The sequence below is a fragment of the Prionailurus bengalensis genome, chromosome A1, assembly GCF_016509475.1.
Source record: "Prionailurus bengalensis isolate Pbe53 chromosome A1, Fcat_Pben_1.1_paternal_pri, whole genome shotgun sequence".
NCBI classification, from domain to species: domain Eukaryota; kingdom Metazoa; phylum Chordata; class Mammalia; order Carnivora; family Felidae; genus Prionailurus; species Prionailurus bengalensis.
The window spans coordinates 123,371,720-123,396,654 of record NC_057343.1 but is presented as its reverse complement, the minus strand read 5'-3'; the positions used below and the strand labels follow the sequence as shown (position 1 = coordinate 123,396,654).

Sequence of the window (24,935 nt, the reverse complement as noted above, 5' to 3'; positions counted from 1 at the left end):
TTGCCTGTTTAGTCCCCTGGCAGAGAAAGGTCTGTGTGCCCCATAGCAGCAGTATCTTTTCAGTCAGTAGGACTCTTGCTATGCCCCCTGGTGGAAAGGTTCCCCCTTTGGTGAAAATATACGAGACAACTCAGAGTTACAGGGATGTGAAGCACATATATATGTCCCACTTGGGTCCCTGGGAGTGATGGTCAAAGGGGTCACTCTTGCTTCTTCCCCTTGGTTCTTAGACTCATGTAATCTTCTTTTGGGGACATAGTACCTTATAAAGGGCACGGATTTAAAATTTACAGTGCATTCAGGAGGATGGTGCCTTATCCTTGCAAGGAATCATTTCTGAATTGGTGCTGTGGTTGTGCCTTCAGGAGATCATCCCTCCACGTTTAGGATGGCAGCTTCTAGGTGAGGCAGTATTTGATATAACTACAGCATCCTGTAGTCACATGACCTTTCATGCTCCTTATTTACTATTAAATAGGCCCCTTAGTCTGATGTGATGTTATGGAACCCATGTCGACGCATCAAACACTCCTTAGTGTTGAGCTGAGGCTCTAGCAGCAGCAGAGGCAAGTCCATACCTGGAATATGTGTTCATTTCTGTAAACGATGTGTCTTTACTGTGTGAAAAGTGTCACTGTGTCTTCCAGTGTGAAAGGTATCCAGTGTAGTCAACTTGTCTCCCTTGGGTGTGTGGATCTTTGAGAGGTGGTGCCATACTGAGGAGGCAGTGTTGGTTTCTCTTGCTGGCAGGATGGACGTTGGACAGCATTGTAGTTGAATTAGCACCTATGGGTAAGTATCGGTTCCCCCATAGTCTCTATCTGTGTTACTCTGTCTACTCCAGTCATGTACCCATTGAACCAACACTGGGCGGTTGATGATGGAGCCTGACTGATGTCAACTAACTGATGTCACTTCATCTACCTTGTTCTTTAGTTCCTCTTCTGTGACAGATGAGTTTTTTTTTTTAATTTTTTTTTTCAACGTTTATTTATTTTTGGGACAGAGAGAGACAGAGCATGAACAGGGGAGGGGCAGAGAGAGAGGGAGACACAGAATTGGAAACAGGCTCCAGGCTCTGAGCCATCAGCCCAGAGCCTGACGCGGGGCTCGAACTCACGGACCGCGAGATCGTGACCTGGCTGAAGTCGGACGCTTAACCGACTGCGCCACCCAGGCGCCCCGACAGATGAGTGTTTCTAGAGCCCCCAAGTAACCCCTCTCAGGCTTTTTTGATCTCTTAGGACATATCTTGCCAACAGATGCACAAAACAAATCAAGATAAAGCACAGATGCTCACAGTTCAGAGCTGTGGCATCTTTTTTTTTTTTTTAATGTTTTATTTATTCTTGAGAGAAAGACAGACAGAGCATGAATGAGGGAGGGGCACAGTGAGAGAGGGAGACACAGAATCTGAAGCTGTCAGCACAGAGCCCGACGTGGGGCTTGAACTCACGAGCCGTGAGATCATGACCCGAGCCGAAGTTGTACACTCAACTGACTGAGCCATCCAGGTGCCCTGAGAGCTGTGGCATCTTGATGCTGAGATGCTGAGTGTAGCTCCCAGGCAAGGAGATTGGCGGTGTCCAGGGTGCACATTGCCTCTCTCACAGCTCACTGCCAAACGGATGCCAAATGCTATTGTCACCTTTTTTTTCAAAGAAGCAAAACTCCTCTTCAAATTTCTTTTGGTTAGCAAAAACAGGTACTAAGATAGGTCTTTCATGGTAGCGAAGTGGTGTAACATGAGCTTTCAAAGAGCGGGGCGTACCTGTACTCCCAGTGCCATGGGATAGACAGCGTCCTGTGGCTAAAGTGGCAGGGCTGTCAGCACTGTGCCAAGGATCTGCAGAGAGCCGTTTCCTGCTCCAGGTATCACTCAGAGCTCACAGCTTTGTATATAAACGGGCTGTGAGAGCATTTCCAGCTATGGAATATGTTGCTCCTAAAACCTAAAGCCCCCACCCCCACCCCCAGGCTTTGTGCTTTTTTCTTTGCAGTGGGAGTTGTCCAATGTAGTAATTTGTTCTTTACTCTAGAGGAAGTGCTGTGGCATGTCCTGGTCCACGGGACTCCCGAAATTGTCAGCTCCCTGAAGCTTTGTGGTCTTTATCTCCCACTCTCTAAAGTTCTGGTGTCCTTTGTGAACACTCTGCAGCTCATGTGTCTTACCAAAGCCTTCAGCGAACTTGGCGCTTCTTGTTCATCTCATCAGTTTTGCGTAATGTCATCAAAAGAGTGTACCAGTAGGATGTTCTTCAAGATGTCTGGACAACTTAGATCTTTTCAGGCTGTATTATAATGGAAGGAAGGATAATTAACATGGCCCTGGGGTCAGACTCTTCACGCATATTGTCATCGGTTTGAAGGGCATGCAAAGTGCTTTTCTCTTCTTTTCTGACCAGGATGGAGAAGAACTCATTGCATAGTTCGGTGGCTGTGTACCACGTACCTGAGGCCATGACAGTATGTCCTAGAGAAATATCACAATACCTTCAATTTGGGCTATTAATTGATTGAGTTATGCATTGGGCTTTGTCTGACTTTTGTAGTATCCAGACTAGTGAATTAAATGACTATATAATGGGGAATCCCAGCCCCATAGCATTTCAGTCTCTTAGGGTGTTGATGACCTCTGCCATTCTCTTAGGATGCAAAATTTTTTAAAATTTGCTATCTTGATTTAACATCCTGGGGTAGAGGTGGGGAACAGTTTTAGAGCCTTCTGCTTGGTCTTCCCAACTTGATTGCTGTTACCCCACAGGCTAAGAAACCAACGTGGGTGTGCTATTTGCCATATTTTTCCATTGCAATTAATCAATAGTGGTTTGTGAAAATGACCAGTAGGTTGATCTGTAAGCCTAATCAGCCAAAGGTAAGGCAGAACTAGACCAGGAGTCCATTTATTACCTGGCCTTAGCATGCTTTCACTGTAACAGAGGAGCTATGTTGATGCCTCGTCTCTTGGTATCATTGTCGGCTGGGAACTCATATCCACCTGCCTTCTCAGTGTTTAGGGCCATATTTCCCACCTTACAGTGGCATTAGTATTTGGCCCTAGGACTCTTGAGGAAGGACAAAGGACCAGAGGAATCATTACCATATGTACTGGTCATGGTGTTGCAGGATCTTTCCTCATGATAACCCAGCTTCTCCTTCAGTTAACATTTTGCAAGCCTCAAAACTAGGTCAGATCTAGAAAGTAGGCGTGAGGCTAGGACTTTTTAGTGGAGTAACTGCCTTCAGCCTGATGATCATCCATCCTTGATTCATTTTGACTACTACCTATTTTAGTTTCCTACAGCAGTTGTAGTACATGTGACCTCACCTGTGTGTCTAACGTGTTGGGCCAGAGATGGAGGTGAACACAGTAATTTATCCCTCCACCCTCCCAACCTTACCCCCTAACCCTAGCCAGTATGGCCCTGACTGTGGCTTTGAAATGGACTGCCATCAAAGCTTATGAAGGTTGGAGGCCTTCAGAACCATCCTCTACTGAAGAAATAAATGAGAATCTCTATCTAGGGAGAAGTAGGTTTACACACCTTCCTCAGGCTGGTATCAGTATAATTTTGGAATAAGTTTGTGGAAATATTTTGTGTGTGTCTATGATATATTGTTTTTCTTTTCTGGCTTATATGTATCAAAGGTAGAATTGTTTGTCAGGTTATTTCTGTGTATTTAGTGTATAAACATCTAATTATAGCAGGTGAATCACCACCTTGATTTTCATTTTGAGATACTGGAAGTACATGACTAAGATTTCCTTTGTTTGAACTGTGGGCAAAATTAATGGACCCAAATGACTTAATGGACAGTTCTGAGATTAAATGTGTATTTTTACTGATATTAGAATAGCTTATATGTTTCACAAAGGCCTGGTGTGTGGTTCTTGCCCCTTCAGAACTCTTTCTGTATTTGTTTGGAGCTATTTTTTTCCTCCATCCTTCAAAGCAGGACCAAGGGAAATGATTCCCCATATTAATATGGCAAAGTATAAATTTGTTTTTAAAAAAGTAGAAAATATTTTCAATGTCAACACTGTGTAAATGGCTATTTCAGATATTTTGGAGATTAAAAGGAAGGCAGAGAATATTCTTGAGTTTCCCCTCTATTCAATGTATTTTTTATTGCATTAATTCTACTTTATTTCAAGCATTGTGAAAGAGCTAGGGACTGCAAAAATAAATAAGACATAGTCCCTGGCATAAACAAGTTTGGAAAATCAGAACAGTAAAAGTCATGGCAGAATAGTCATGTCATACCATCTAGTTAACTTGCTTTGTGCTAAAAATTTTACATGAATGATCTTCTTTAATCTTCAATATGTTCACTATCTTTCATCTCTCTGTACACTGATGCCCTCCTTTCTTGCTTAACCAGCCTAGATCCCATACTTCATCCTCAGTTCCCTGTGGAGGAACCATCTTTGCTCTTTGCTATGGGCAAGACCTCCATTTGAACACTAGATGTCACCTGTGTTGCCCATCCGAGAATGATAGGGCTCTGGTCTCAATTCTCTCCTGGCATCTTGAAGTTTCTTCTCAGCCCCATCCGCCTACAACCATGCTGTTATTTCTCTCACATGAGATTCTACTCTTTCTCCCTGTTACTGCCCCATTTCCCTGTGCCCATTTACAATAAAATCCACTGAGAGAGGTGTCTACATTAGATGTCTCCAATTTCCACTTTGATGGTCTCTTGGAAACGCTCTGATCAGTTTCCACCACCACGACTTCATTAGGACTGAGCTGGTACACTCAGTGATGCTGAGATGCTGAGTGTAGCTCCCAGGCAAGGAGATTGGCGGTGTCCAGGGTGCACATTGCCTCTCTCACAGCTCACTGCCAAACGGATGCCAAATGCTATTGTCACCTTTTTTTTCAAAGAAGCAAAACTCCTCTTCAAATTTCTTTTGGTTAGCAAAAACAGGTACTAAGATAGGTCTTTCATGGTAGGTCTTACATAGAAGGTACGTCTTACATAGGTCTTACATAGGTAAGACATAGGTCTTACATAGAAGGTACTCGGTAAATATGACTTGAAGAATTTAATATATGGTCCCCAGAAAACCACTATGAGGTGCCTGTTAAGATACTCATTGTAGGTGAGTATAGGTGCTCAGGTCAAGGCCTCAGAGACCTTGACAGTGTTTTTCATGCACAGATTAATTCTCACTTCTCCAGTAGCGTTTAACAAAGTGCACACATTCCCTCTTTGAAATAGTTTAGAGTCTTGACCTTCCAAACACCATGTTCTCACAGTGTACCGTCTGTCTCATTGACCACTCTCTCCACTTCTTTTTCTGGTTGCTCATTTCTCCTCACAACACTTACTTCCTCAGACCTGTCTGCCCTCTGTCTCCCTCATTTCGTTGGTGGTCTCCCCCAGCATTGTTAAATAATACCTAGAGGCTGACACCTCCCAAATCGGTGCCTCAGGCCCAGATCTTCCGTTAGCTTTTCAATCCCAGATACTCACCTTCCTGCTCAACATTTCAGTTCGATATTTAATAGGAATATCCAGAGACCTATTCCCAATCTTTCCCCCAATGCTATTCCTCCCACTTTTCCCCTGTCTCAGTGAGGTACACCTTCATCTTTTCAGTTGCTCAGGCCCACAAATTTAGTGTAATTCTCAATTCCTCTTTTTCTCACACCCTAGTCAAAAGTCCGTCAGCAAATACTGTTAGCTTTACCTTGGGATATATCTGGTATGTGTCCATTTCTCAGTGCTTCTCCTGTTACCATTTGGTCCAAGCTACCATCATCTCACCTGGCTTTCTGTGACCTTCCTATGTAAAATTCCAGCCGAAACTCAAGACACTGGAATGACTTTCACCTTCCCACCCTAGGTTTATTTATCCTCAGTTCACTTCCTACCACTTTAAACAATACATATTGTAATTCTTAACCCTTGACTTGTTCCTTTACTAAAATGTAAATTTCAAGAGGGCATGGATTTTGTCTACTTTATTCAAATATTTGTATTCCTAATGTCTAGGTGCCTATCCTATACAATCAATCAATCAATCAATCAATCAGTCAGTCAACCAGTCAATAAGAACCAAGATCCCTCTGTTTCCAAATCCACATCCTTAAACAACACACCATTCTTAGTCCCTAGTTTTCCCTCTAAACCCAGTTATCAATTGTTTTTTAATTCTTTAAGTTAACACAAGGCTCTTGATGTTCTTATACATTTTGATGGTAGCTCCTTTCAAAGGCATGGCTCTCTAATCAGTGCTCAGGCACCAAATCTATTCTACTGAGTCATTCTTTGCCCCATGCATTGCCTTAGAGTCTTGTGACTGTATCATATTAACAAAGGGATTTCCTCACCAGCTTGAATTCACCTGCTGTGAAATCTGGAATCAGGAGACTCTAAGAAGCCTTAGGAGAAGGAAAAATAGATATTCTTAAATCTAGATTCTAACCACATGCACTTTAGCTGTAGAAACATTTTTATTCCTTTTATTTACTCTTTCTTCAGACACAATTTAAAAATCACATAGTTACTCACCTAATAATTATTGAGCAATTTCTATGGGCAGAGTCCTGTTTCACACACTGAGGATAAATAAAACCAATACATTCCCTGCCCTCGAGAAGCTTACATTCTAAATGATGGGGAGAAGAATACTCAATGATAAATTAATATAGATAAATGAATATACATATGGTGAAAAGTACCATGAAGATAAAGCAGGCATGAAAGGGCACCAATAAATGCCTTATTTTAGAGTAAGGGTATAATGTAAAGTGCATGAGATCTGGGACATTATTATTATTATTATTATTCACCTCTATAATACTAGCCCCTGGAAAAGTATTAGTGTGTAATAAGCTCAAGATAAACATCATGTGAATATTGTGAAAATGAATGGATGAATGAATGATGGAAGAGACCCAGGGAGGAGGTTACTGCATTAGTCCAAGGGATACATGATGGTAGCTAGGCACAGAAAGAAGCTTTGCAGATTAAGAGATCATAATATTTTCAGACGACATGAAGAATACAACTGATTAACTAGTTTGATGTCCTTTATTCAGTGGAAAACAATCCATAGATTGGGGGAGTACAGTGCCTCACAAGCAGTGAAACATATACTTCCTGAAGGATTTCGGGCAAGAGTGAGTTTTACAGGGAGTTAGAAGAAGCAACTTGGAAACAGGGCATGGTTGACTAGGGATTTCCTTATAGTACTAGCAGGTCCTATTTTCTAGGGTAAAGTAAGCTAGCTAGACAGGTTGGAGAATTGGGATGGATGTTTATTAGGTTTCCTTGACTGGTGTTTCTTCCTGTAAGTGGAAGCTGACTTAGGTTTAGGTTTGTGACATGGTGCTGACCACTGGAGCAGTCTCCATTTTGTGGGTCTCAATATATGAATTAACTTTATCATTCTGCATATAGTTAAGAGACAGAACAAATAGCATTTCCTGGAAGACTGGATATGGAGTGCAAATTGGATGGATTGAAGGAGAAGAGTCAAGGACGATGCCACGCCTTTGGTCTGAGTAACTAGAATAAAGTAGCTTTGATTGAGGTGTGGAAGTCTACCAATATGATAGGTTTGGTGGCCAAAATTAAGTTTCTTTGGGGCCATAAATTGTCTCCCTGTGTCTCCTTTCCTTTTTCTCATAGTTTCCTGAGATACCTAAAGCCAAGCACTGCTGTGTGTCCAAGGAAAACCATTCAGAGTCATTCTTCTGTGGAAAACATCCATGCTGGTTCCACTCCTCATTCTCTTGGCCAGACACAGAGGCATCCTGTGTCGATGGCTGCCTTTCTTACTCAAAGACAGGCCCAGCCAAGGAAGGCTTTTTCCTTCAAACTCATCCTGGACACTTTCTTTTGATTTAAGAAAGAAAAAGACGATTGAGGGGACACCAGAGGGGGAAAATAGTGTTTGTTGTACATTTCTGATTGTAGCAACAGCTTGAACCGATTAGCTGGTTATTATGCATTCCTGTGCCTGGCTTGTCACTCTGGAGAAACACATCACAAGTCCATTCTCCATGGCCTCTAGCATGCAAACCTGACCTCAAAGAGTTTAACCCCAAGTCTTCTAATTTGAAACAACACACACACACACACACACACACACACACACACACACAATCGAGTGATCAAAAATATGGCATAAATCTTTTTAGTACGGAGTGTTCTGGGTTATAATGACAGGAACACGGGAGATAAATAGGATGCAAGGAAGGGAAAGAAACTCATAATATTAAAAAAGAAAAAAAGGCAGTGGTATTTCCTTAGGATTGTAAATATCCCCTACATATTTTTGCTTTTCTGAAGAACTTGCAAGAACCCTTCCAGCAAGTTTACAGCACATCTTTGGGAAAGATACAGAGAGAGCTGTGCAGGGTTTCATAGTATGTAGTTAATTCTCTTTTTACCCTGTTCTAAATATAATCCTGCTCATTTGCATGCCAATCCCCAGAATGCTTTGTAATTTCACAACTCTTGGCTAGTGGTCTCAGCATAAGAACAAAGCAAAATGTTTTGGGCGTGACTTTGGCCTTAAACCCTGCTTGGGCTTTGCAAAAGAGTACGGTGACGTGACTTTGCCTGGCATTCATCCTTCTAGCCAGAGTATCACAGAAATAAAGTGGGAACGGCTGTGGACTTTTCCTGGGAAGACTGCATTCAGTCCAGTTATCCATGAATAACCAGAAGCTTGGGTTAATTCACTTGAGAGGAGGGTGTGTTTCAGGAGGCTTGGTCTCCCCTTCCTTTATGTGACCAGGCTGGTTCATTTTAGGTTTATGGAAAGCTCAAGCTGGAGTATTCTGTATCCTCTTCCGGTGGATGCTTTATATAGTTCCTCTATTTCAGAGAAGGCCTTCAATTTAATGAAACGCTGTCCAGAAGTGTGGTCAGTGGCCTGCCTTATAGAAATGTGAATTTCAGATCCTTAACAGACCTAGTTGTGCATAGTGACATCTGCAGAATATTTAGTAGGCCATTAGCAATGACAGCTGAGGAGTGGGGATGGTATGAGACTGGTCTTGAAAGGGTTTTACAATTCTCACATAGCAAGCCATTTTTGTTATTTAAATGGTGTTTGGAATCATTTTTAAGGAGAGCCTAGGGACCGCCAGTTAACCCCCACCATAAAGGCCCCTCCAAAAATGTCTCCCTTGACCATTTAATTTTAGTGGGTAGGCGAAGGACCATATATTCCCGCGTCAAAATGCCATGTTTTTGTTTGCAATAACAATCAGCCCTGCCAAAAGTAAACCAGGGATTTTGAGCAACGCACATGGTTCACTACCCAGGGCAGGCAACAGTAGTGAGCACACATCCATGGCTGCGCACCAGTAATGTGCCAGGGCCCTCCACGTACAGGTGTTTTCTGCTCTGCTCTTCACCCACAGAGCAGCTGTAATGCTCTTTCATCCGTTCTGAGAGCCAGGCAGCGGATCCTGTAAAACATACTGTTTTGAGAATATTTTTAAAACACAGAGAACTGTTGATGGTAACTGACATGATAGCCCCTCGCAGCCCTGCGAGAGTGAGTGGTTGCTTTACATTTTCCGATAGGTATTGCCAGGGTCTCCGGAGAGCAGCGGGCCTGCCGGGCTGCACAAAATGTGAGCAGGTCTCGGCTTTCTCGGGGTTTGCGCCGCGGGTTTACACCCGCAGCTACCGGCAGAGGCGGCCCTTCGCTGTAACAAAGACCGCGCCGCCGCCTGTAGCCCGCGCGAAGGCGGAGGAGAGCGGGCTCTGCAGGAGGGTAGTCGGGAGCCGTCCTCTATCCAAAATGAGGATCGGGATGGTGGGAAAGCAGACCCGGGGCTGGCCGAGGGCGTTGGCGCTTCCCGGGGCTCGACCCCAGAGGCCAGGGTTGGGCGGCCGGGCGAGGGGGCGGGGGCGGGAGGCGACGCTCGCGCTCTTCTTCCTCCACCCGGGACTGCAGCATCCCCGCCCCGAAAAGTCCCTCGCGCCCCCTGGTGGCTGTGAGCGGGCTGGCTCCGCCGCGCTCGTAAGGCACAAAAAAAAGCAGAAAAAGAAAAAGTGGGTGAGGCAGATGCAAAGAGGGAAATCAATAGGGATAAGAGAGAAGAGGGAGGAGTCGCGGAGCAGCCATTCCTGTCTCACGGGGTCCCAGCTGGCACGGCAAAAGAAAAAAAAAAAAAAAAAGCCCGGGCGTGAACGCGAGTGGAGGAGGGTGTGTGTGGCGGGGGGGTCGGGGGTGAAAGGGGGACCGGGGAGATTTACTATTGTCTCTGGCAGCCGCCGCGGGAGCCTGGGAGGGGGGCGGAGGCGAGAGGAGGCGGCGGCCGCGGCCAGCGCACCATTCGCTCCACCTGATCTCCGGCGCTGCGCGCTGAGGACGGCGCGGGCGAACGGGAGCAGGAGCAGGAGAAGGAGGGAGGGAGGCAGCTGCTGCAGCCACCGCCGCCACCATGTCCTACCAAGGCAAGAAGAACATCCCGCGGATCACGGTGAGTGGGGCTCCGGGCGCCGCCGCCTGCGTCTCTCGCTCGTTGCTCGCTGAGCTGCGGGCGGGGCGCCTTGGATCCCGCAGGCTTCCCGGTCCGGTCCCCCGGGAGGGACTGGGACCCGGGGTCCCGGGGATGGAGAGCGGTGGTCAGCCCAGCCGGCGCGCCGGGCGCCACCCAGACGGAGCGACCCTGCCGTTTGGGGAAAACAAAACAAAGAGGAAACCCAGAGTGGCGCCGAGAACTTTGGATTATGTATCCTCTTTTCCCACCAGCCGGTAGTTTCCAAATAACGCCTGGCTCACGGCCCTCCCTGGACCCTCGCGCCGCCTGGGGTGTCAGTATGCGCTTCCCCGGGCAGGGTGTGCTTTTTGTGTTAGGTGCCTTTTGGCGAGGTGGGCTATGGAGAGGTGACACCTTTCCCCAGGGGTGCCTGGTAGCACGACCGCGCCCCTCTCCCAGCTCCAGCCCGCGGCTCTGCCTCCCGCGCCGCCAGGGTGGCGGGGTGTCTGGACCTTCTGTCTTCACCCTGTCCCCTTCTTGCCTGCATTCACCCTTATTCATATTTCGGTACGTCATATTCGGGTCTGAACTAACGTGGCTGTGGCGGGAAGGAACAACTTTTTTTTTTCTCTCGATGCATTTTATATTTTTCGTGTCACCCCCCCACCCCTTATCCCAAGAATAGGCTGAGTTTTAAGGTCAGATTTTAGTAGGGGGTCGCAGACACACGCTGGGTGCAGTCCGTGCCCAACTGCCATTGTGTGCAAGATCGAGCCACCCGCGGCGAGCGGGTGTCAAATGCCCTGGGCGGGGTGGAGAGGGGACGTGCCGTTAGCAGGTAGAGAAGCCCCATCTTCTCCAGAGCCAGCTCTCAGCGGCAAAAATACCGCGCCCAGGCTCGGGATTTCTTTGCGCTGCGCTGAAATGAGGCTTACCACAGGCTGGGGTGGGCATTACTGGGAAGGAAAAAAAAGGGTAGGGGGCAAAACGACAATGACAAAAAACACTGACATTTATTAGTTTAGCATGCAGCTGTGTGGTAGTGCTTTGTCTTTAGTGAATGGTGTGTGTGTGTGTGTGTGTGTGTGTGTGTGTGTGTGTATGTAAGTGGGGGAATGGGTCGCTACTCCATCTTTGCAAGGCGAACAAAGGAAGTGATCCACTTGCCCCTGGGAGACTCTGCAGCTGCCCTAGGGTAGAGCTGTACCTGCTACGATAGTTCATTTGCCAGGGATCCACCAGGTTTTGCTGCGGGCATGCGTCTGTTTGCACTTGTTCTGCTATGTTTGGAACGCCCTATGTGTGTGAGATTGCCAATGGTGGACCTTAGCTCTGTAGGCAGGAGGTCGCTGTTCTTGCCTCTAGTGCACTTTATTCTCAAGTGGTTTATTTCTGTTGAAACATTCTTTTTCATGCACCTGAGCTTCACCCCACACAAGTGCACCCCACCTCCAGCTGCTGTCCAGCTGGTATTAGGGAACAAACACTGCTTAGGAGAAAGAGTGGGGATGGGTGGGGGTCCTTTTTCCAGGTAAAGGTGTGGGGTGTAAGCACATCCTCCTTTATCACTTTGTGATACTGACTTCAGGTGTTTTTGAAACATTGTGGATCTTAGCGTTGGCCTTGCATTATTGAAACATTGTGGATCTTTTACAATGCACTGAATTTTCTCAGTGCCAGTTGTCTTTGCAGAGAGCTGTGGAAGGTATCATTAAAAAAAAAAAAAAGACTGGGACAAAAGCTGAATTTTTATACTGTTTCCCTAACTGAGGAGGGATGAAGCCCAGCTCTCATGCTCTTACATGTGTATGAGCGCTGTATGCCACTTGCCTTACAGCCAGTGTACCTTTGCCAGTTCTCCTGTGTGGGGTAAGCAGAGAAAAGGTTATTTGTTTTCTTTCTGGTGGGAAGACTGCAAGGTTCTTCTTATGGATTCAGCCTGTGATATGGCATTGAGGGCCACGCCCATTCTTGTAGGTATCACTTAGGCTACCTTTCAAGAATGATGGAGAAATATAGTCCCGATAACTTGCTTTCCAAGCCCCCATAACGTGCCTATGCCCTAATCCCAGGGCCCGGTTTGCAAGGGGTTCCCTTTTGTTCCTGTCTGGATGCTCTTCCCTGGGGTGCATCCTTCATTTTCAGTGCAGCTTCCATTCTTTCTTTCTGTGCATGGGGCGTGGTGCTGCATAGCCACCTCTCCCTTGAAGCTGGGGCTGGGTGTCTCCAGCATTTGTGACAGGAATGGACAGTGGTTGTGAATTTCTTCAAACCAGACTACCTCGTATTCACATTGTTGGAAAGGGTGTGGGGCCAGTGGGGGTTGGCAGGGGGAGGAGGAGAGGAGCATGGCAGGAGGGGGGTATTGGTCTTTGGGGGCAAGGAATCCATTTGTAGATTTTCCTCAGGCTTTGTGTTTGTATTTCTGTGAACAAGGGTCCTATTAGATTCAAATGTTTTTGTACGTTTGCATGTCTTTTGATGATTATAGTTTTCTATATACTAAAAAGGTTGAGATACCCTTCCTAGATATAATCAAAAACATGAAAATATGGACACAGATATACATACACATAAAATGTCACTGAAGACCTAAATGCAACATATATCCCCTGCTGTCATTCTAGCATATTTTTTTTTAAATGGTAAGATTATGGAATTTGAATTAAGTTTTCTAGCCTCTCTGTATTCCTTTCCCTGAAGGCTGCCCCACCCAGTAGCTAAAATGTCACTAGAATCTGAGGACTGATGGGGGCAGTCTTTCTTGCCGGATACCTTTTGCCTCCCCAGACACCACCCTCTGCCACAATTTGGGGGCCCTTGTAAGGCTTTGTTTGTATTGTTTTTCCTGCCACCTATTTTTGCTGCCTTCCTGAGATCAAAGCCTTCTTACTACCCTGTGTTTATTACTTTCTTGGAAAGAGAAATTTCTCTTTGCTGGTAGAATTGCCTGGGGCTTTCTCCATGAGTGTCTCTGGCCTCACATCTCATTGTTCCTACTCAGGTTATCTATGTACATGACCTGTATGGTCTACCTCCACACTAGCCCTTGCTTCTGAATGTCAGGCTGGCAGTTTAGGGTGGTTCTGCAGATCAGAGCAGGGACTTTGTGCTGCTGTTCACCTGTCTCCACTATCTGGCATGGTGCCTAGCACATCACCGTCTCATGGTCATCAGTTAAATCAATAAGTAAATTAAAAATTATAACTAATAAGAATAGCTCACACCTCTTGAGAGTTTTTGTGCCATTTATTGTGTTATTTGCCTTATATGCATTGTCTCATTTGATCCTTGACTCAACACTGTCTGAAAGGTACTATAGTTATCCTCATTTTATAGATCAAAAACCTGTGGAAGATCAAATGCCTTTGCCCAGGATCAGTGATAGAAGAAGTGTTGGAGGCAGGACTCAAACATACACACCTGATTGGAATCAAAGTGCATGCCCCTCACCACTGCATTCATTTTGGGGTTTCTGCTTCTACCATTACTATTACTTGGTGTTACCAGGGTAAGTGGTAAAGAGGAAAGACTCACATTCTCTAATTAGTCCTGGGAGGATCCAGACAGCATATTTTTCCTGCTACTCTCAACAGATCCCATAACATGGTCTCTCTTACTTTTCATATTAAATAAGTATGAATAACATTTAGGGGGATGATAGCATATGAGCTCTGCAGGTAAGAAGTTAGGATAGTTACAGTCATTGTTTTCCTCTGCTGTGAGCTACCACTTGTAGCGGACCCCAGGAGAGGTCGGGATCTCACAGTTAGGTTCCAGTGTTTTCTATGTCTTTTCTTGTCAGCGTCTCTACAAAAACCCATTTTGAGGAAATTGGGGCACAGAGAGGTGAAGTTAGTTATCCAGCAAGAAGTTTTGGGCAAAGCTGGAAATAAACGCAGGTCTTGTCTGGCTTCACAGTCTCAGCAGCCCAGGTACAGCTGCCGCCTCCCAGAGGCACATGCAGCAGAAATTTGGAAGGTGTGGATAAAGAGTTCCAGAATTCTCTCTAGGAGACATATCACAGAGAAGTGGCTTTTTGCAAACACTAAGTGGATTTCTGTAAATATTATCTTGCAGAGAATGCCTTTCTGCCGCATTGGAGGTAGATGTGATGTGTTTGGTGTGTGTTTGGGAATTCCCAGAATACATGTCCTTGGATGGGAACACGACCTTGAGAGTTGTTTCCAGGGTGCTGTGGTGTGATGAGAGGTGTGATGGTGAGCGTCGCGGGCGCCGTGGGAAGTCTGTATTCCAGGCGAAGGGGAGGGGTCCTACGAAGAGCAGCGGCTAAGAGCTGGGGGGCCTAGACCCAGCCAAGAACCTGGAGGACACCTAGGTCCAGCCCCACCCCTGCATCTCTGCTTCGTCTCGCTTCACTTTGAACTGGGAGCAAATATTTAGGACATGGAGAACCAGCGTATAGGAGACCAAAAGAAGAGCCGTCACCCACACTCGGCTCTACCCATGTAAAGCATCTTGGAAGGGAAACTCCAGAGTAAAAGACTGAGGGGAACTATCAAAGGCTTAGGAATGGAAAGCATCTTAGATATCCGATCATGGACATCTCAGCTCAGGGCCTGCCTGCGCTGTTCACTTGTTGCTTTGTATTTTGAGCAGCTCGTTGGTGATTCTCAGCCAGGGTTTTCCTCTTTCTGAAACACTAGCCAAGTGCCTCAGGTGTGTCAAGAGCTCTGCCTGTTACTAGCTGTCATGGGGCAGCGGGTGGGGGGCATTTGGGGGAATTCTGGAGGGATAGATTTCCTCAGGGAATTCTTGTCTATGTGGTAGAACTGTCAGCTTATAAATGAAAATCTTCCCGCTTATCTCACTGGGCTGTTGAAAGGCCCAGAGGAGGAGAGTGACCCTGAAAGTGGTCTGTGAGCCCCAGTGTCTTCAAAAGAGTAAACACTGACTTATTTATAAAATCTCAATTACTTTGCAGTGTGGAAATTAAGGAAGGGGAAGACTTGATAAAAGTCTGGGGTAGAAAGAGGCTACTTAGGAAACTATTTTTTGAATACAAGTTTTCAAAACCAAAAATTAATACAATGTCATATAAAAACTGTTATTTTTCTCTTGCTTTAGTTATGTTACAAAATTAAGCTTCTCATTCATTTCTGACAGTCTAATAGAGGCCATTGGATTGCCTTTGGACTTTGAGACAGAGACTCTTCCCTAACCTAAATAAAGGGCATTTTTTAATTAGTTGAACTGCAGTGTTTTTCAGTCCTCATCAACCTGTAGCCTAAAGTGACACAGGTTATGAATTCCCTTTCTAGAAGTTTTTTCACAACTCCCTGTTTAGTAGCTTTTTCTCTGCCTTTTCTCCACAGTTGGAAAAAAAAATAGAATTGAACTTGAAAAACAACAACAACAAAAACCCTTCATGTCCTAATAACCCTACTTTCTTCACCTGTTGACATACTTCATAGAACTACTTACTTTTGCTTATCACATTTGAAAAGTTACAGAATGTTTATAATAGTAGGAATGTCTCCCTAGGATATAAAACTACTTCTCTTTGATTGCATTTGTGCTTAAATCCTAAGGGGACTGGAAATTTGAGTATGTCATTGCCTCCCATGATGAATGTTAATAGGAAGCCTGACTGGCTCTCCAGTGTTCCTCCCTCCTCAAATCAGTGTTCCATTTTAGCTTTTCTCCCATTTTCCATAGGCCATTCAGAAACAAATGAGAAAGACTCTGAACAAACCAGAGAAATAGGCTATTTTCTATTTTCAGACTCTTCTGTTGTGAAATCCCTCTTTCAGTAAACTCAATATATGTCTATTTCAGTGTATGAAATAGACAAAAAAAAAAAAAAAAACTGTGGTGGAATAGGATGAGCCACTCCTTTTGGCCTCTTCCTTTGGCCCTCATCTTGCCGTGGAGTCTACTTAACAGAAACAACTTCTCTTGAGGAACTTTCTTCTGTTAATTAGATTGTAGGGAACTCAGTGGTTAGGAAGATGGGCCTGAGCATAGTGGAGCTTTTAATAACTACCATTTACTGAGTGTCTTAGCACAAACTACATGGATTACCTCATTTGATGCACAACAGCTCCTCTAGCTGCAATGATTCACCATCATTTTGCGCTCTGGAGAGAGACTCCAAGAGTTTCAGTACCTTCCTTGACGAACGTCACACAGTCGGAAAAGCAGGATTCTGGGATTGATCCCTCCGGGCGTGAGTTGGTTTCTTAGGCAGGAAAGCAGTCACTCAGTGTCCACAGGTGGTTTTCCCCACCCCCATCACCTCCAGCTGTCCACACCTGTTAGCTCACAAATGCTGGTCCCTGTTCACAGGGTGGAATGAGTGGGGAAGATCTGGCCAAACCTATCACATCACCACCTGAACAACAACTGAGTGAGTGCAATGTCCTTCTAACAGTGGCTCCCGCATTGCTTTGCCAGCTGTCTGAGTTAGCTCCTGGCTTTTGCCCAGATGCATGTAGGAGTGAAGGGTGGAAAAGCAGATGCTATTTTCCTGTCCTGCATAAGTGCAGATCTGGGCCCAAGGCCCCTTCTCACTCTGTCCCCGTCCGCTTCCCAGACACAGAAGGAGCCAAGCTCTCTGTTCCCATTGTGCCAGAGAAATATAGGGCATGCCCAGCACTCTAAGCCAGATGGGGGAGCTCCACTCTAGAGTGGTCCAGGAACCTATTTGGGACATCTGGAATTCAAGGACACATTTCTCATAGCTTAATTAATCTCTTTTTTCCTGGGAAGCACTGGGCAATGAGATATGCAGGAAAAAGCGAGACTTGAGTTTTTAAGAGAGGGGTCTGCTGGCTAGCAGAGAACAGGAGCCCTCATGTTTCTTTGACAGGGAAGGGCAACCATGGATGGAGTGTCAGCATGTTGTGGTTCAGACCTGCCCTTGCCTCTAATTTATATGTGACTTTGGGCAAACCTTATTATCCCTCTCAATTCTGCGTCAGTCAAATGAGGGCATTGAACTAAATGATCCACAAGGTCCCTGCCAGAGCAGATGACCCTGTGAGCCTTATTTTGTCTTCTCTTTATCCTGAGATCTTGATCAGCCCTTGTCACTGTGTTCTGAATTCAGAGAAGAATTCTAAGTCCTTCCCATGAGGGAAAAGAACATAGTGAGAAAAAAATCAGGGCTTAAACTGAATGCAACCAGCCCAAATCTGTGTTGGGTCTAAGGGTCTTTGGTTGCTTGCCTTTTACACTTAAAATCCCAGGCTTTTTCTCAGATGGTAGACTTGATTAATAGACTCTGTGCAAGAGAGAAATGGAGTAATGATGACTGATAGGTCCTTTCCTTAGCAGAACTTTGGTATTATTTCAAATGAGTATTATTAATATGAGACCATGATTCCTTTGCTGACACATACAGTCTCTCTTTTGGGTAAGGCTACCATCAACAGGGGCACAAAGGTGACAGATTGTCCCAAGTCTGGACTGGTCGAACAAATAGGCAAAACAACAGAAAACAGCTCCAAGTCAATATATGCTCCACCAAGCTCTTTCCAGTTGCTCTTGCCAGTATTTTAAGGGTAATGGCTGCCATCCAATGGAAATAACCCATCCCCAAAGGCCAAATCATGCCATGGACACCCCATGGGGTAGGGGTGGTTTTGGTTTTGTTACCACTGAATCTGTAGCACTTAGTCTTTGGCTGGCACATATTAAGCCCTCTGTAAATATTTGTTGAATGAATGGATACATATAACACTTAGTTTGCTGGAATAATTTCAAGTCAGAAGATGATCAGAAGATGACCAGAAATGTGCATACATTTGTGCTTGTACATCCTCCTCCCTTTTGCTGACAGCTCCCTTGAATATTAGTTTTTACGAGAGAAGTCTTGGCTCTCAGAAACCGGCACAAAATCAGAGCCAGGAGAAACATGACAGCCCATTGGCAGAGCAAGCCGAGTCAACTCCGGCTCAACTCTGACTTGGGCAGTCGGAGCCCAGCCCTCATTTGTTCTTCTCTCTTCTCAGGCCTCCCTTCCTCCTCTTCTTCCAAATCCTGCTTCTGGCCTCATTCTCAGTCTGTGTCAGGGCCTACCTGGGTACTTCTTGCTTGCAAACGGACCTGTTGTTTCTCTTCCAGCAAATGATTTAAAGAGACCTTTATGCGTTCCTTCAAATAGACAAAGTCGTCACCGTGACTTTTTGAACCAGGATCTAACATAGGTCTTAACTGAAGCCTTTCTGTCTTTGCATAGAAACCACAAGCCATTGGAATTATTAGCAGCAGTTAGGCCAGTCTGCATTTGTACAGAAAACTCCTCCTTTTAGAAAGCTTGGTGAAGGAGTCGCCCATAGTTCTTTTTTGCTTTCCGGTTTAGGGTTAGCCTTTTAGATGGAATGTTCCTATGCTTTTGTGTGTGTGTTTACTCAAAGATTTTAGTCCGTCACTCCTTTGCATCTGTCCACTTTCTCGGGGCTTGTATTTGGAGCTATTCCTGTGATTAGCAATTATTCTGAAGTTCATTTTTTTGCTTTGATGGGTGAGGATAAACTTCAAGCACGTTTTACCAAGTTCATCCCTGGCTGTAAACCATACAGTTTATGGTCTCAATAATCTCTGTGTAATAATAGTCACTAGATCCTTTTAAAGGGAGCACTTACAAGAGAAGGCAAAATGAAGAATCCAAATGTATTTATGGAACCTAAAACTTCAGGTCAGAAAGCACTTGAAATACTTTATATATTAGAATATGTGATGTATAACATGATCAAGTATAATAGCATTAACTATTTTTTGATTATATAATAAGTATTGACCATTGGCTCTGGACTTAGCAATGTAGTGCTTGTCCCTGGAGCATCTAGTCTAGAACACAGAGGGGAAATTAGTTTACTCCTACTTCTAATATCAATAACAATGACAACAAGCATTTATCTCATCCTGTGCTAAATGGTTTTCTTTCATTATTTCATGTAATCCTCAAAACTGTGCAGTTACATAGATGGATTTCCAACTCACTCTTCCCATTTTATTGAGGAGGAAACTTAGAGAGGTCAGAAAATTTGCTTAGGATCACACAAGCCATCAGCGGTGGCACCAAAATTCAAACTTAGTCAGCCCACAGTCTTAACTCTGCCCTGCAGAGTTACCTTACATTCTCCCTTCTTTTATCATCTCCCACCTCCAGTGTCACGAGACAGTGGTTCAAATTGGAGTGCCTTTAATTCAAGTCCAGGGTTAAGTCCTTCTCTGCACCTGTTTCCTGTGAGGTGTGAACAGGCTGAGGTTTTCTGGGAGGTGCAGAGAACAGCCATTTGGTGCCCTCCTCTGCATGAGCACTGCCTGGTTCCGGAAGCCCTCCAGTCTTCTCTTTAGGGGCAGCCTTGCTTCCCACGTCCTGAGTGGCTGCAGACTGTTATATCTACAGGGCCAACCTGTTAGGGGGCCACCCCTCGTAGCAATGAAGGCCATTTTGCATTGAATTAACAAAAATACCAATGAGGGTTTCTTCTTAACATGAATTTGAATCCTTCCTTCTCATTCCATAGCCTACAGGACACTCCCCAGCTTCTCCATAAATCCAAAGCAAGATTCTGCTGAGGTTTTGATTACATGTAGCTCTGTGAGATTCATAGAGTTGGAGTTCCCTTAGAGATTATTTTAGTCTAGACTTCCCTTACAGATGAAGAAATGGAGACACAAGTGGGACTGAATGAATTAGGGCTGCTTCTACTGTTTGGTTTATGGTAGGACACAGAGATTTATTTATTTTTTTAAGTTTTTTAAATGTTTATTTATTTTTGAGAGAGAGAGACAGAGACAGACAGACAGACAGCGTGAGCAGGGGAGGGGCAGAGAGGGAGACACAGAAGCTGAAACAGGCTCCAGGCTCTGAGCTGTAAGCACAGAGCCCCACGTGGGGCTTGAACTCACAAACTGTGGGGTCATGACCTGAGTGGAAGTCGGACGCTTAACCAATTAAGCCACCCAGGCTCCCCGCAGCACAGAGATTTTAAAATTAAGTAGGATTTTTTTTTTTCAAATACAAAAAACAGCATGAGGGTTATAGAAAATTTTACCAAAAACAAGCAAAATGAGAACAATACAAATAACTAGAGTTAAATTACTCAGAGACAGCCATTATAAATTCTCTGAGTACACCCATCTAGAATTGTTTCTTATGACTGTAGATGCCATTTATTAAAATCGTACCACATAGTATTATGCTGTTTTATGTCCTGCCTTTCATTCCACAATATATTATGGCATCTTTCCATGTTTCAAATATTCTTCCATACCATAATTTACAAAACCCACGTATTATCCCAGTGCTTGGGGATCTGGTTAAATTAATCCATCCCACTTTGTTTAATTTTTTTGTTTGTTTCCAGGATCTTGGTCTTAACAACAAAAGTGAAATTATGGATTTGTTTCCAGTGGCTTTTTTTTTTAGCTGAAGTGAAGTCAAAAGCTGTTAGAGGATGACAGGTTGAGTGACCTACCCAGAGTTTCTCAGCTCAAGACTGATGGACTACAGATTTGCATCCCGCCATCTTTCATCATCCTCCAATATGCTTGTCATTGCTCTGATTGCTTTGGCAGTTGGGCCGTTTTCCATGGAGAGTTCCGCTTTCCCTCTCTCTTCTTCTGCTCTTGAGGGAGCACATTGGTTTTCTCACTGCCACCCTTGCTTGCCTGTCTGAGTCGCTGCAGCTGTGACATTTGTAGAGGTACACAGTGTCCTGAGACCTGAGGCTACGCAGCTGGAGGGGAAGACATGCCCAGCTCCTTCTCTCCTCTCCTTAATGGCTTAACCTAGGAGCTTGGAAGCTGGTTTTAATTTTACATTCCCTGTGTGTATGTACGTTTGTTTTTAAAAGTCCTCCCCCCTTTAATTCTTTCAAGGAGACCTTTATTTGAAATCATATACTCTTTCCCTCAAAGCCAATTTGTGTCCCCAGTCTTGATGAGATTACTTTGTTTGGGGGATATTGATAAATTCAGCTTGAGGTTTCTGGTTTATCCAAGTAAATTGGTTTAAATTATGGCCTTACAGAGACAGAGGGCATAAACAACTTAGAAGGTTTTAAAGCAATTGGATTTAATACTCTGCTTCTAGAGACTTCATCCTGGGCTGATTCCACAAAGAAGGTATGTTTTGTTTTGTTTGTTTTTATTTCAGTTACTTTATTGCATGCTCTATCTCAGATTGTCTTTGATGTGAGAAATTATGGGGAAAACTTAGCTTTGCTCAGTTGAGGGCAGGCAGAGAAATAAGGGATCCATTATTACAACCCCTTCATTTTAATGATTAAGAAAATATGGGCCAAAGAGGGAAAATAATTTGCCAAAGGTCACACAGCAAAACAGTTAAGGAAAAAGAAAAAAGAAGCATAGAATCTGTTTCTCTTGCTTTAGTTCAGTGCATTTCTCATACTTTTTTTTTTTTTTTTTGAGGTGAAAAGGTTGAGGATGTGTTAAGGGCTGAAATTTGTCCCCTCAAAGTTCTAGTGTTGAGTTCCTAACCCCCAGTACCTCAGAATGTGACTGGATTTGGTGATAGGGCCTTAAAAGAAATGATTAAAGTATGAGGTCATTGGAGTGGGCCCTAATCCATTATGATTGGCTCTGTAAGAAGAGATTAGGACCTAGTCACAGAGTGAGACCATCTGCAGACATAAGATGGAGAAGGCCACCTGTAAGTCAAGGAGAGAAGCATCAGAGGAAAACCAGTCCTGCCCACACCTTGATCTTGAACTTCTAGTTTCCAGATTATGAGACAAAAAAAAAATCCATTGTTTAAGACGCTCAGCCTGTGGGACTTAGTTATGGTAGCCCTAGCAAACTAATACTGGGGGAAGTTAAGGGCAAAGACATTTAAAAACTCAAATCTTCAAACTTGGGAAGTTCTCAATGAACAGAGAAGAGAAACCTAAATGATTAGTATGAGAAATTATGTCCTATTAGATCCTATCCTAACTGATTTTTAGTTGTAATATTGTATATGGCATCTCATTCCTCCTTATGCCTAGATGGTAATTATTAATAGTTCCACTTTACAGATGAAGAAACTGAGATTCCGAAGGTTAGCTTATGTAAAGTTACCCAGTGAGTAAGTAACTAATAGAGCGAGCTCCCAATTCACCTCCTTGTCTAACTTTAAACCCTTACTTAGTACATGATGCTACTTCCCAATAAGGAAGTTAATCCAAGCTGTTTGGTCACCAGTATTATCTAGTTGTTTAAAGTTAGGAAGAAGAAAACACTTATTCCTGAACCTCAGTGACTTAGAATCCACTTAATGGATTGGACAGGAAAAATTTTGCCCCTGATTTTAGGATAAATATAGAGATCAGGGAAATTTTAAAAGATAATTAAGCCAGTTGAGTTGTACTACAAAGTCTTCCCAAGTGGCTCATACCTTTACTTGCAAAATGGGCAGTTGTACAGAGTGAAGAATTAAGGTTTGGGATGATGGAACCCAGGCCCTGAAGAAATCTGACCCTTCGAAGGGGAATCAGTTACCCACACTGGGTCACATTTGCTAAAGCAGGAATCCGGACCCATACATCTGTTGACATGAGTGGATGTGGGAACTATCTATGCCAGAGTTTTATAATGGCATAGCTTAGAAGAATTTTCAGCAGTAAGGCCTGATAAATATTCAGTCAGCTAAAAAAGAAAAGAAAAATCAAATTAATTTGATCTACTGGTAAACCCAAAGAGTAATATGGGAAATGTGGGAAATCATATGGGAAGTATGAGGTGCTTTATTTATTGAATGTAAATGGCTCTCTTGCCGCTTCATCCTCCCTGTTTTGTGTGGTCTAGCAGTGCTTAAATGTAGAGGTTAAAGCTACTCGGACTTTATTGGTAAGGAAGACACTTTCAAGTTGGGAGGTGGATAGGGTTTGTTTTCGGCAGAAACTGTCCTTAAGGCTCAGCTCAGCTATATACCAGCTCAGCATCAGAGTGGAATCTGAATCTAATCACTTCTCACTATTTCTCTTCACTCAGCACCATCCTAGCTCAAGCCTCCATTGTCTTATTGAAGCAACCCCTTAACTGATCTTTGTGCTTCCACTTTACCTACACATGAGGTCATTCTTTATGCATAACCAAGGTGATCCTTTAAAAACGTAAATGAGATCAAGTCACAAGAGACAGTGGCTGTCAAGGTTCCATCTGGCTTGGCCCTGTGACTTCCTCCCCAGACTCCCAGTCCTGCCAACCGGTCCTCAGTGACTTGCATCAGTCATCCTTTGCCCTCGCACTCCCTGGGACCTGACACGTTCACCTCCAGCTCAGAACTGCTGTGCTTGCTGCTCCCTGGGAGTGGGGAACAGTCTTTCCTAAGAGCAGTCCTCTCCTTGGTTTGCTCCCTCAGATCATTCAGAGTTCCGTTCAGCTGACAGCTTCTTAGACATGCCTTCTTTGAAAACATAATCAGAAGCAGTTCCAGACTCTTCCAAGCCTCCACTGTCCCCTTGCCTTCTTTCTGAATTCCACTGTCTGCTGTTGAAATTAAGTTATTAATTTAGTTAACTTACTTATTCTTTGCTTTTTCAACCACTGCAGTACGATGACAGAGAATTTATTTTTGTTCGTGTACTGTGACTAGGAGGCATTTGTAAACATGAAGTGACAGAATGAATGGATAAATAGATCAGTGAATGAAAAGCTAATGTGCTTTCCTTAGGGCCAGTGGTTTGTGGAAAACAGGTGTCAAAGAAACAGGGTTGTCAGAGGGCTATTGAGGTATCTGCTCTTTGGTCAGAGGGATCACGTCTGTGTCCTTCCCCACTGTGTCACCAAGGCTTGGCTCACTCTAACCTAGAATGAATGAGACAGTGAATGAAGGTGACAAGATTTGGGATAACGGACAAAAGCGGTAACACGTGGATGGAAACCTGCTCTCTCTGAGCCAACTTGATGGCACTTGCAAAGCTTGTTATATGTGTGCTGTTTTTTAGACACAATTGGAAACATGTCACCATGCACATCTTGCTTGGGTATGCATCAAACATTTGCAACTCTAAACTTCAGTCTTTGTACCAGTTTTTGAAACATTTCTGAGCAGGGACAGGTCATAAAAGAACGGACTATTTTGGAATTATTTCAAAAGATGATTCTCCTGATGTTAGAATCCGAGAATGTTAAATAGTGATTATGAAGCAGAGAAGCAACGTCAAGACTTGGCAGGTAGGAATGAAGTCTGCAGGCTTTCAAGAATGGGGAATGTAGTCTTGTGATTGCAGCATGATATTTGCAAATAGAAAAGGCAGTCTTAAGTACATTCTAGGAGGTGCCTATTGTGTGAATAAGCTTTTTGTTATAGGATTAACTGCCTGCCAATCTCATTTTTTGAGTTCTGATCATTTTTAAATGGAGGCTCAATTGTATTTATTTCAAGGGTTCATTTCATTCAAAGTCCACCTGACTGCTTGAAGTCCTTGTTCTCAGAGCACCTGCAGTTTTCTCTGCCCAGTAGAACTTGGAGAAGTTTGGGGCTCAAGAGTGAAAAAA

General features: G+C 44.1%; 1 protein-coding gene across 2 annotated transcripts in view; it reads left to right on the top strand.

Moving 5' to 3' along the window:
* DPYSL3 (dihydropyrimidinase like 3) overlaps positions 1-24,935 on the top strand; it is a 114,991-nt gene that overhangs the window by 41,260 nt on the left and 48,796 nt on the right. The window contains exon 1 of one of the 2 annotated variants that reach the window (XM_043590448.1): positions 7,194-10,460. The exons of the other annotated variant lie outside the window; for it this stretch is intronic. Coding sequence (XP_043446383.1) covers positions 10,422-10,460 — 39 coding nt within the window. The 5' untranslated portion in view covers positions 7,194-10,421. Of the gene's footprint in view, positions 1-7,193; positions 10,461-24,935 lie in introns of those variants that run through there. 2 annotated transcript variants of the gene reach the window in all.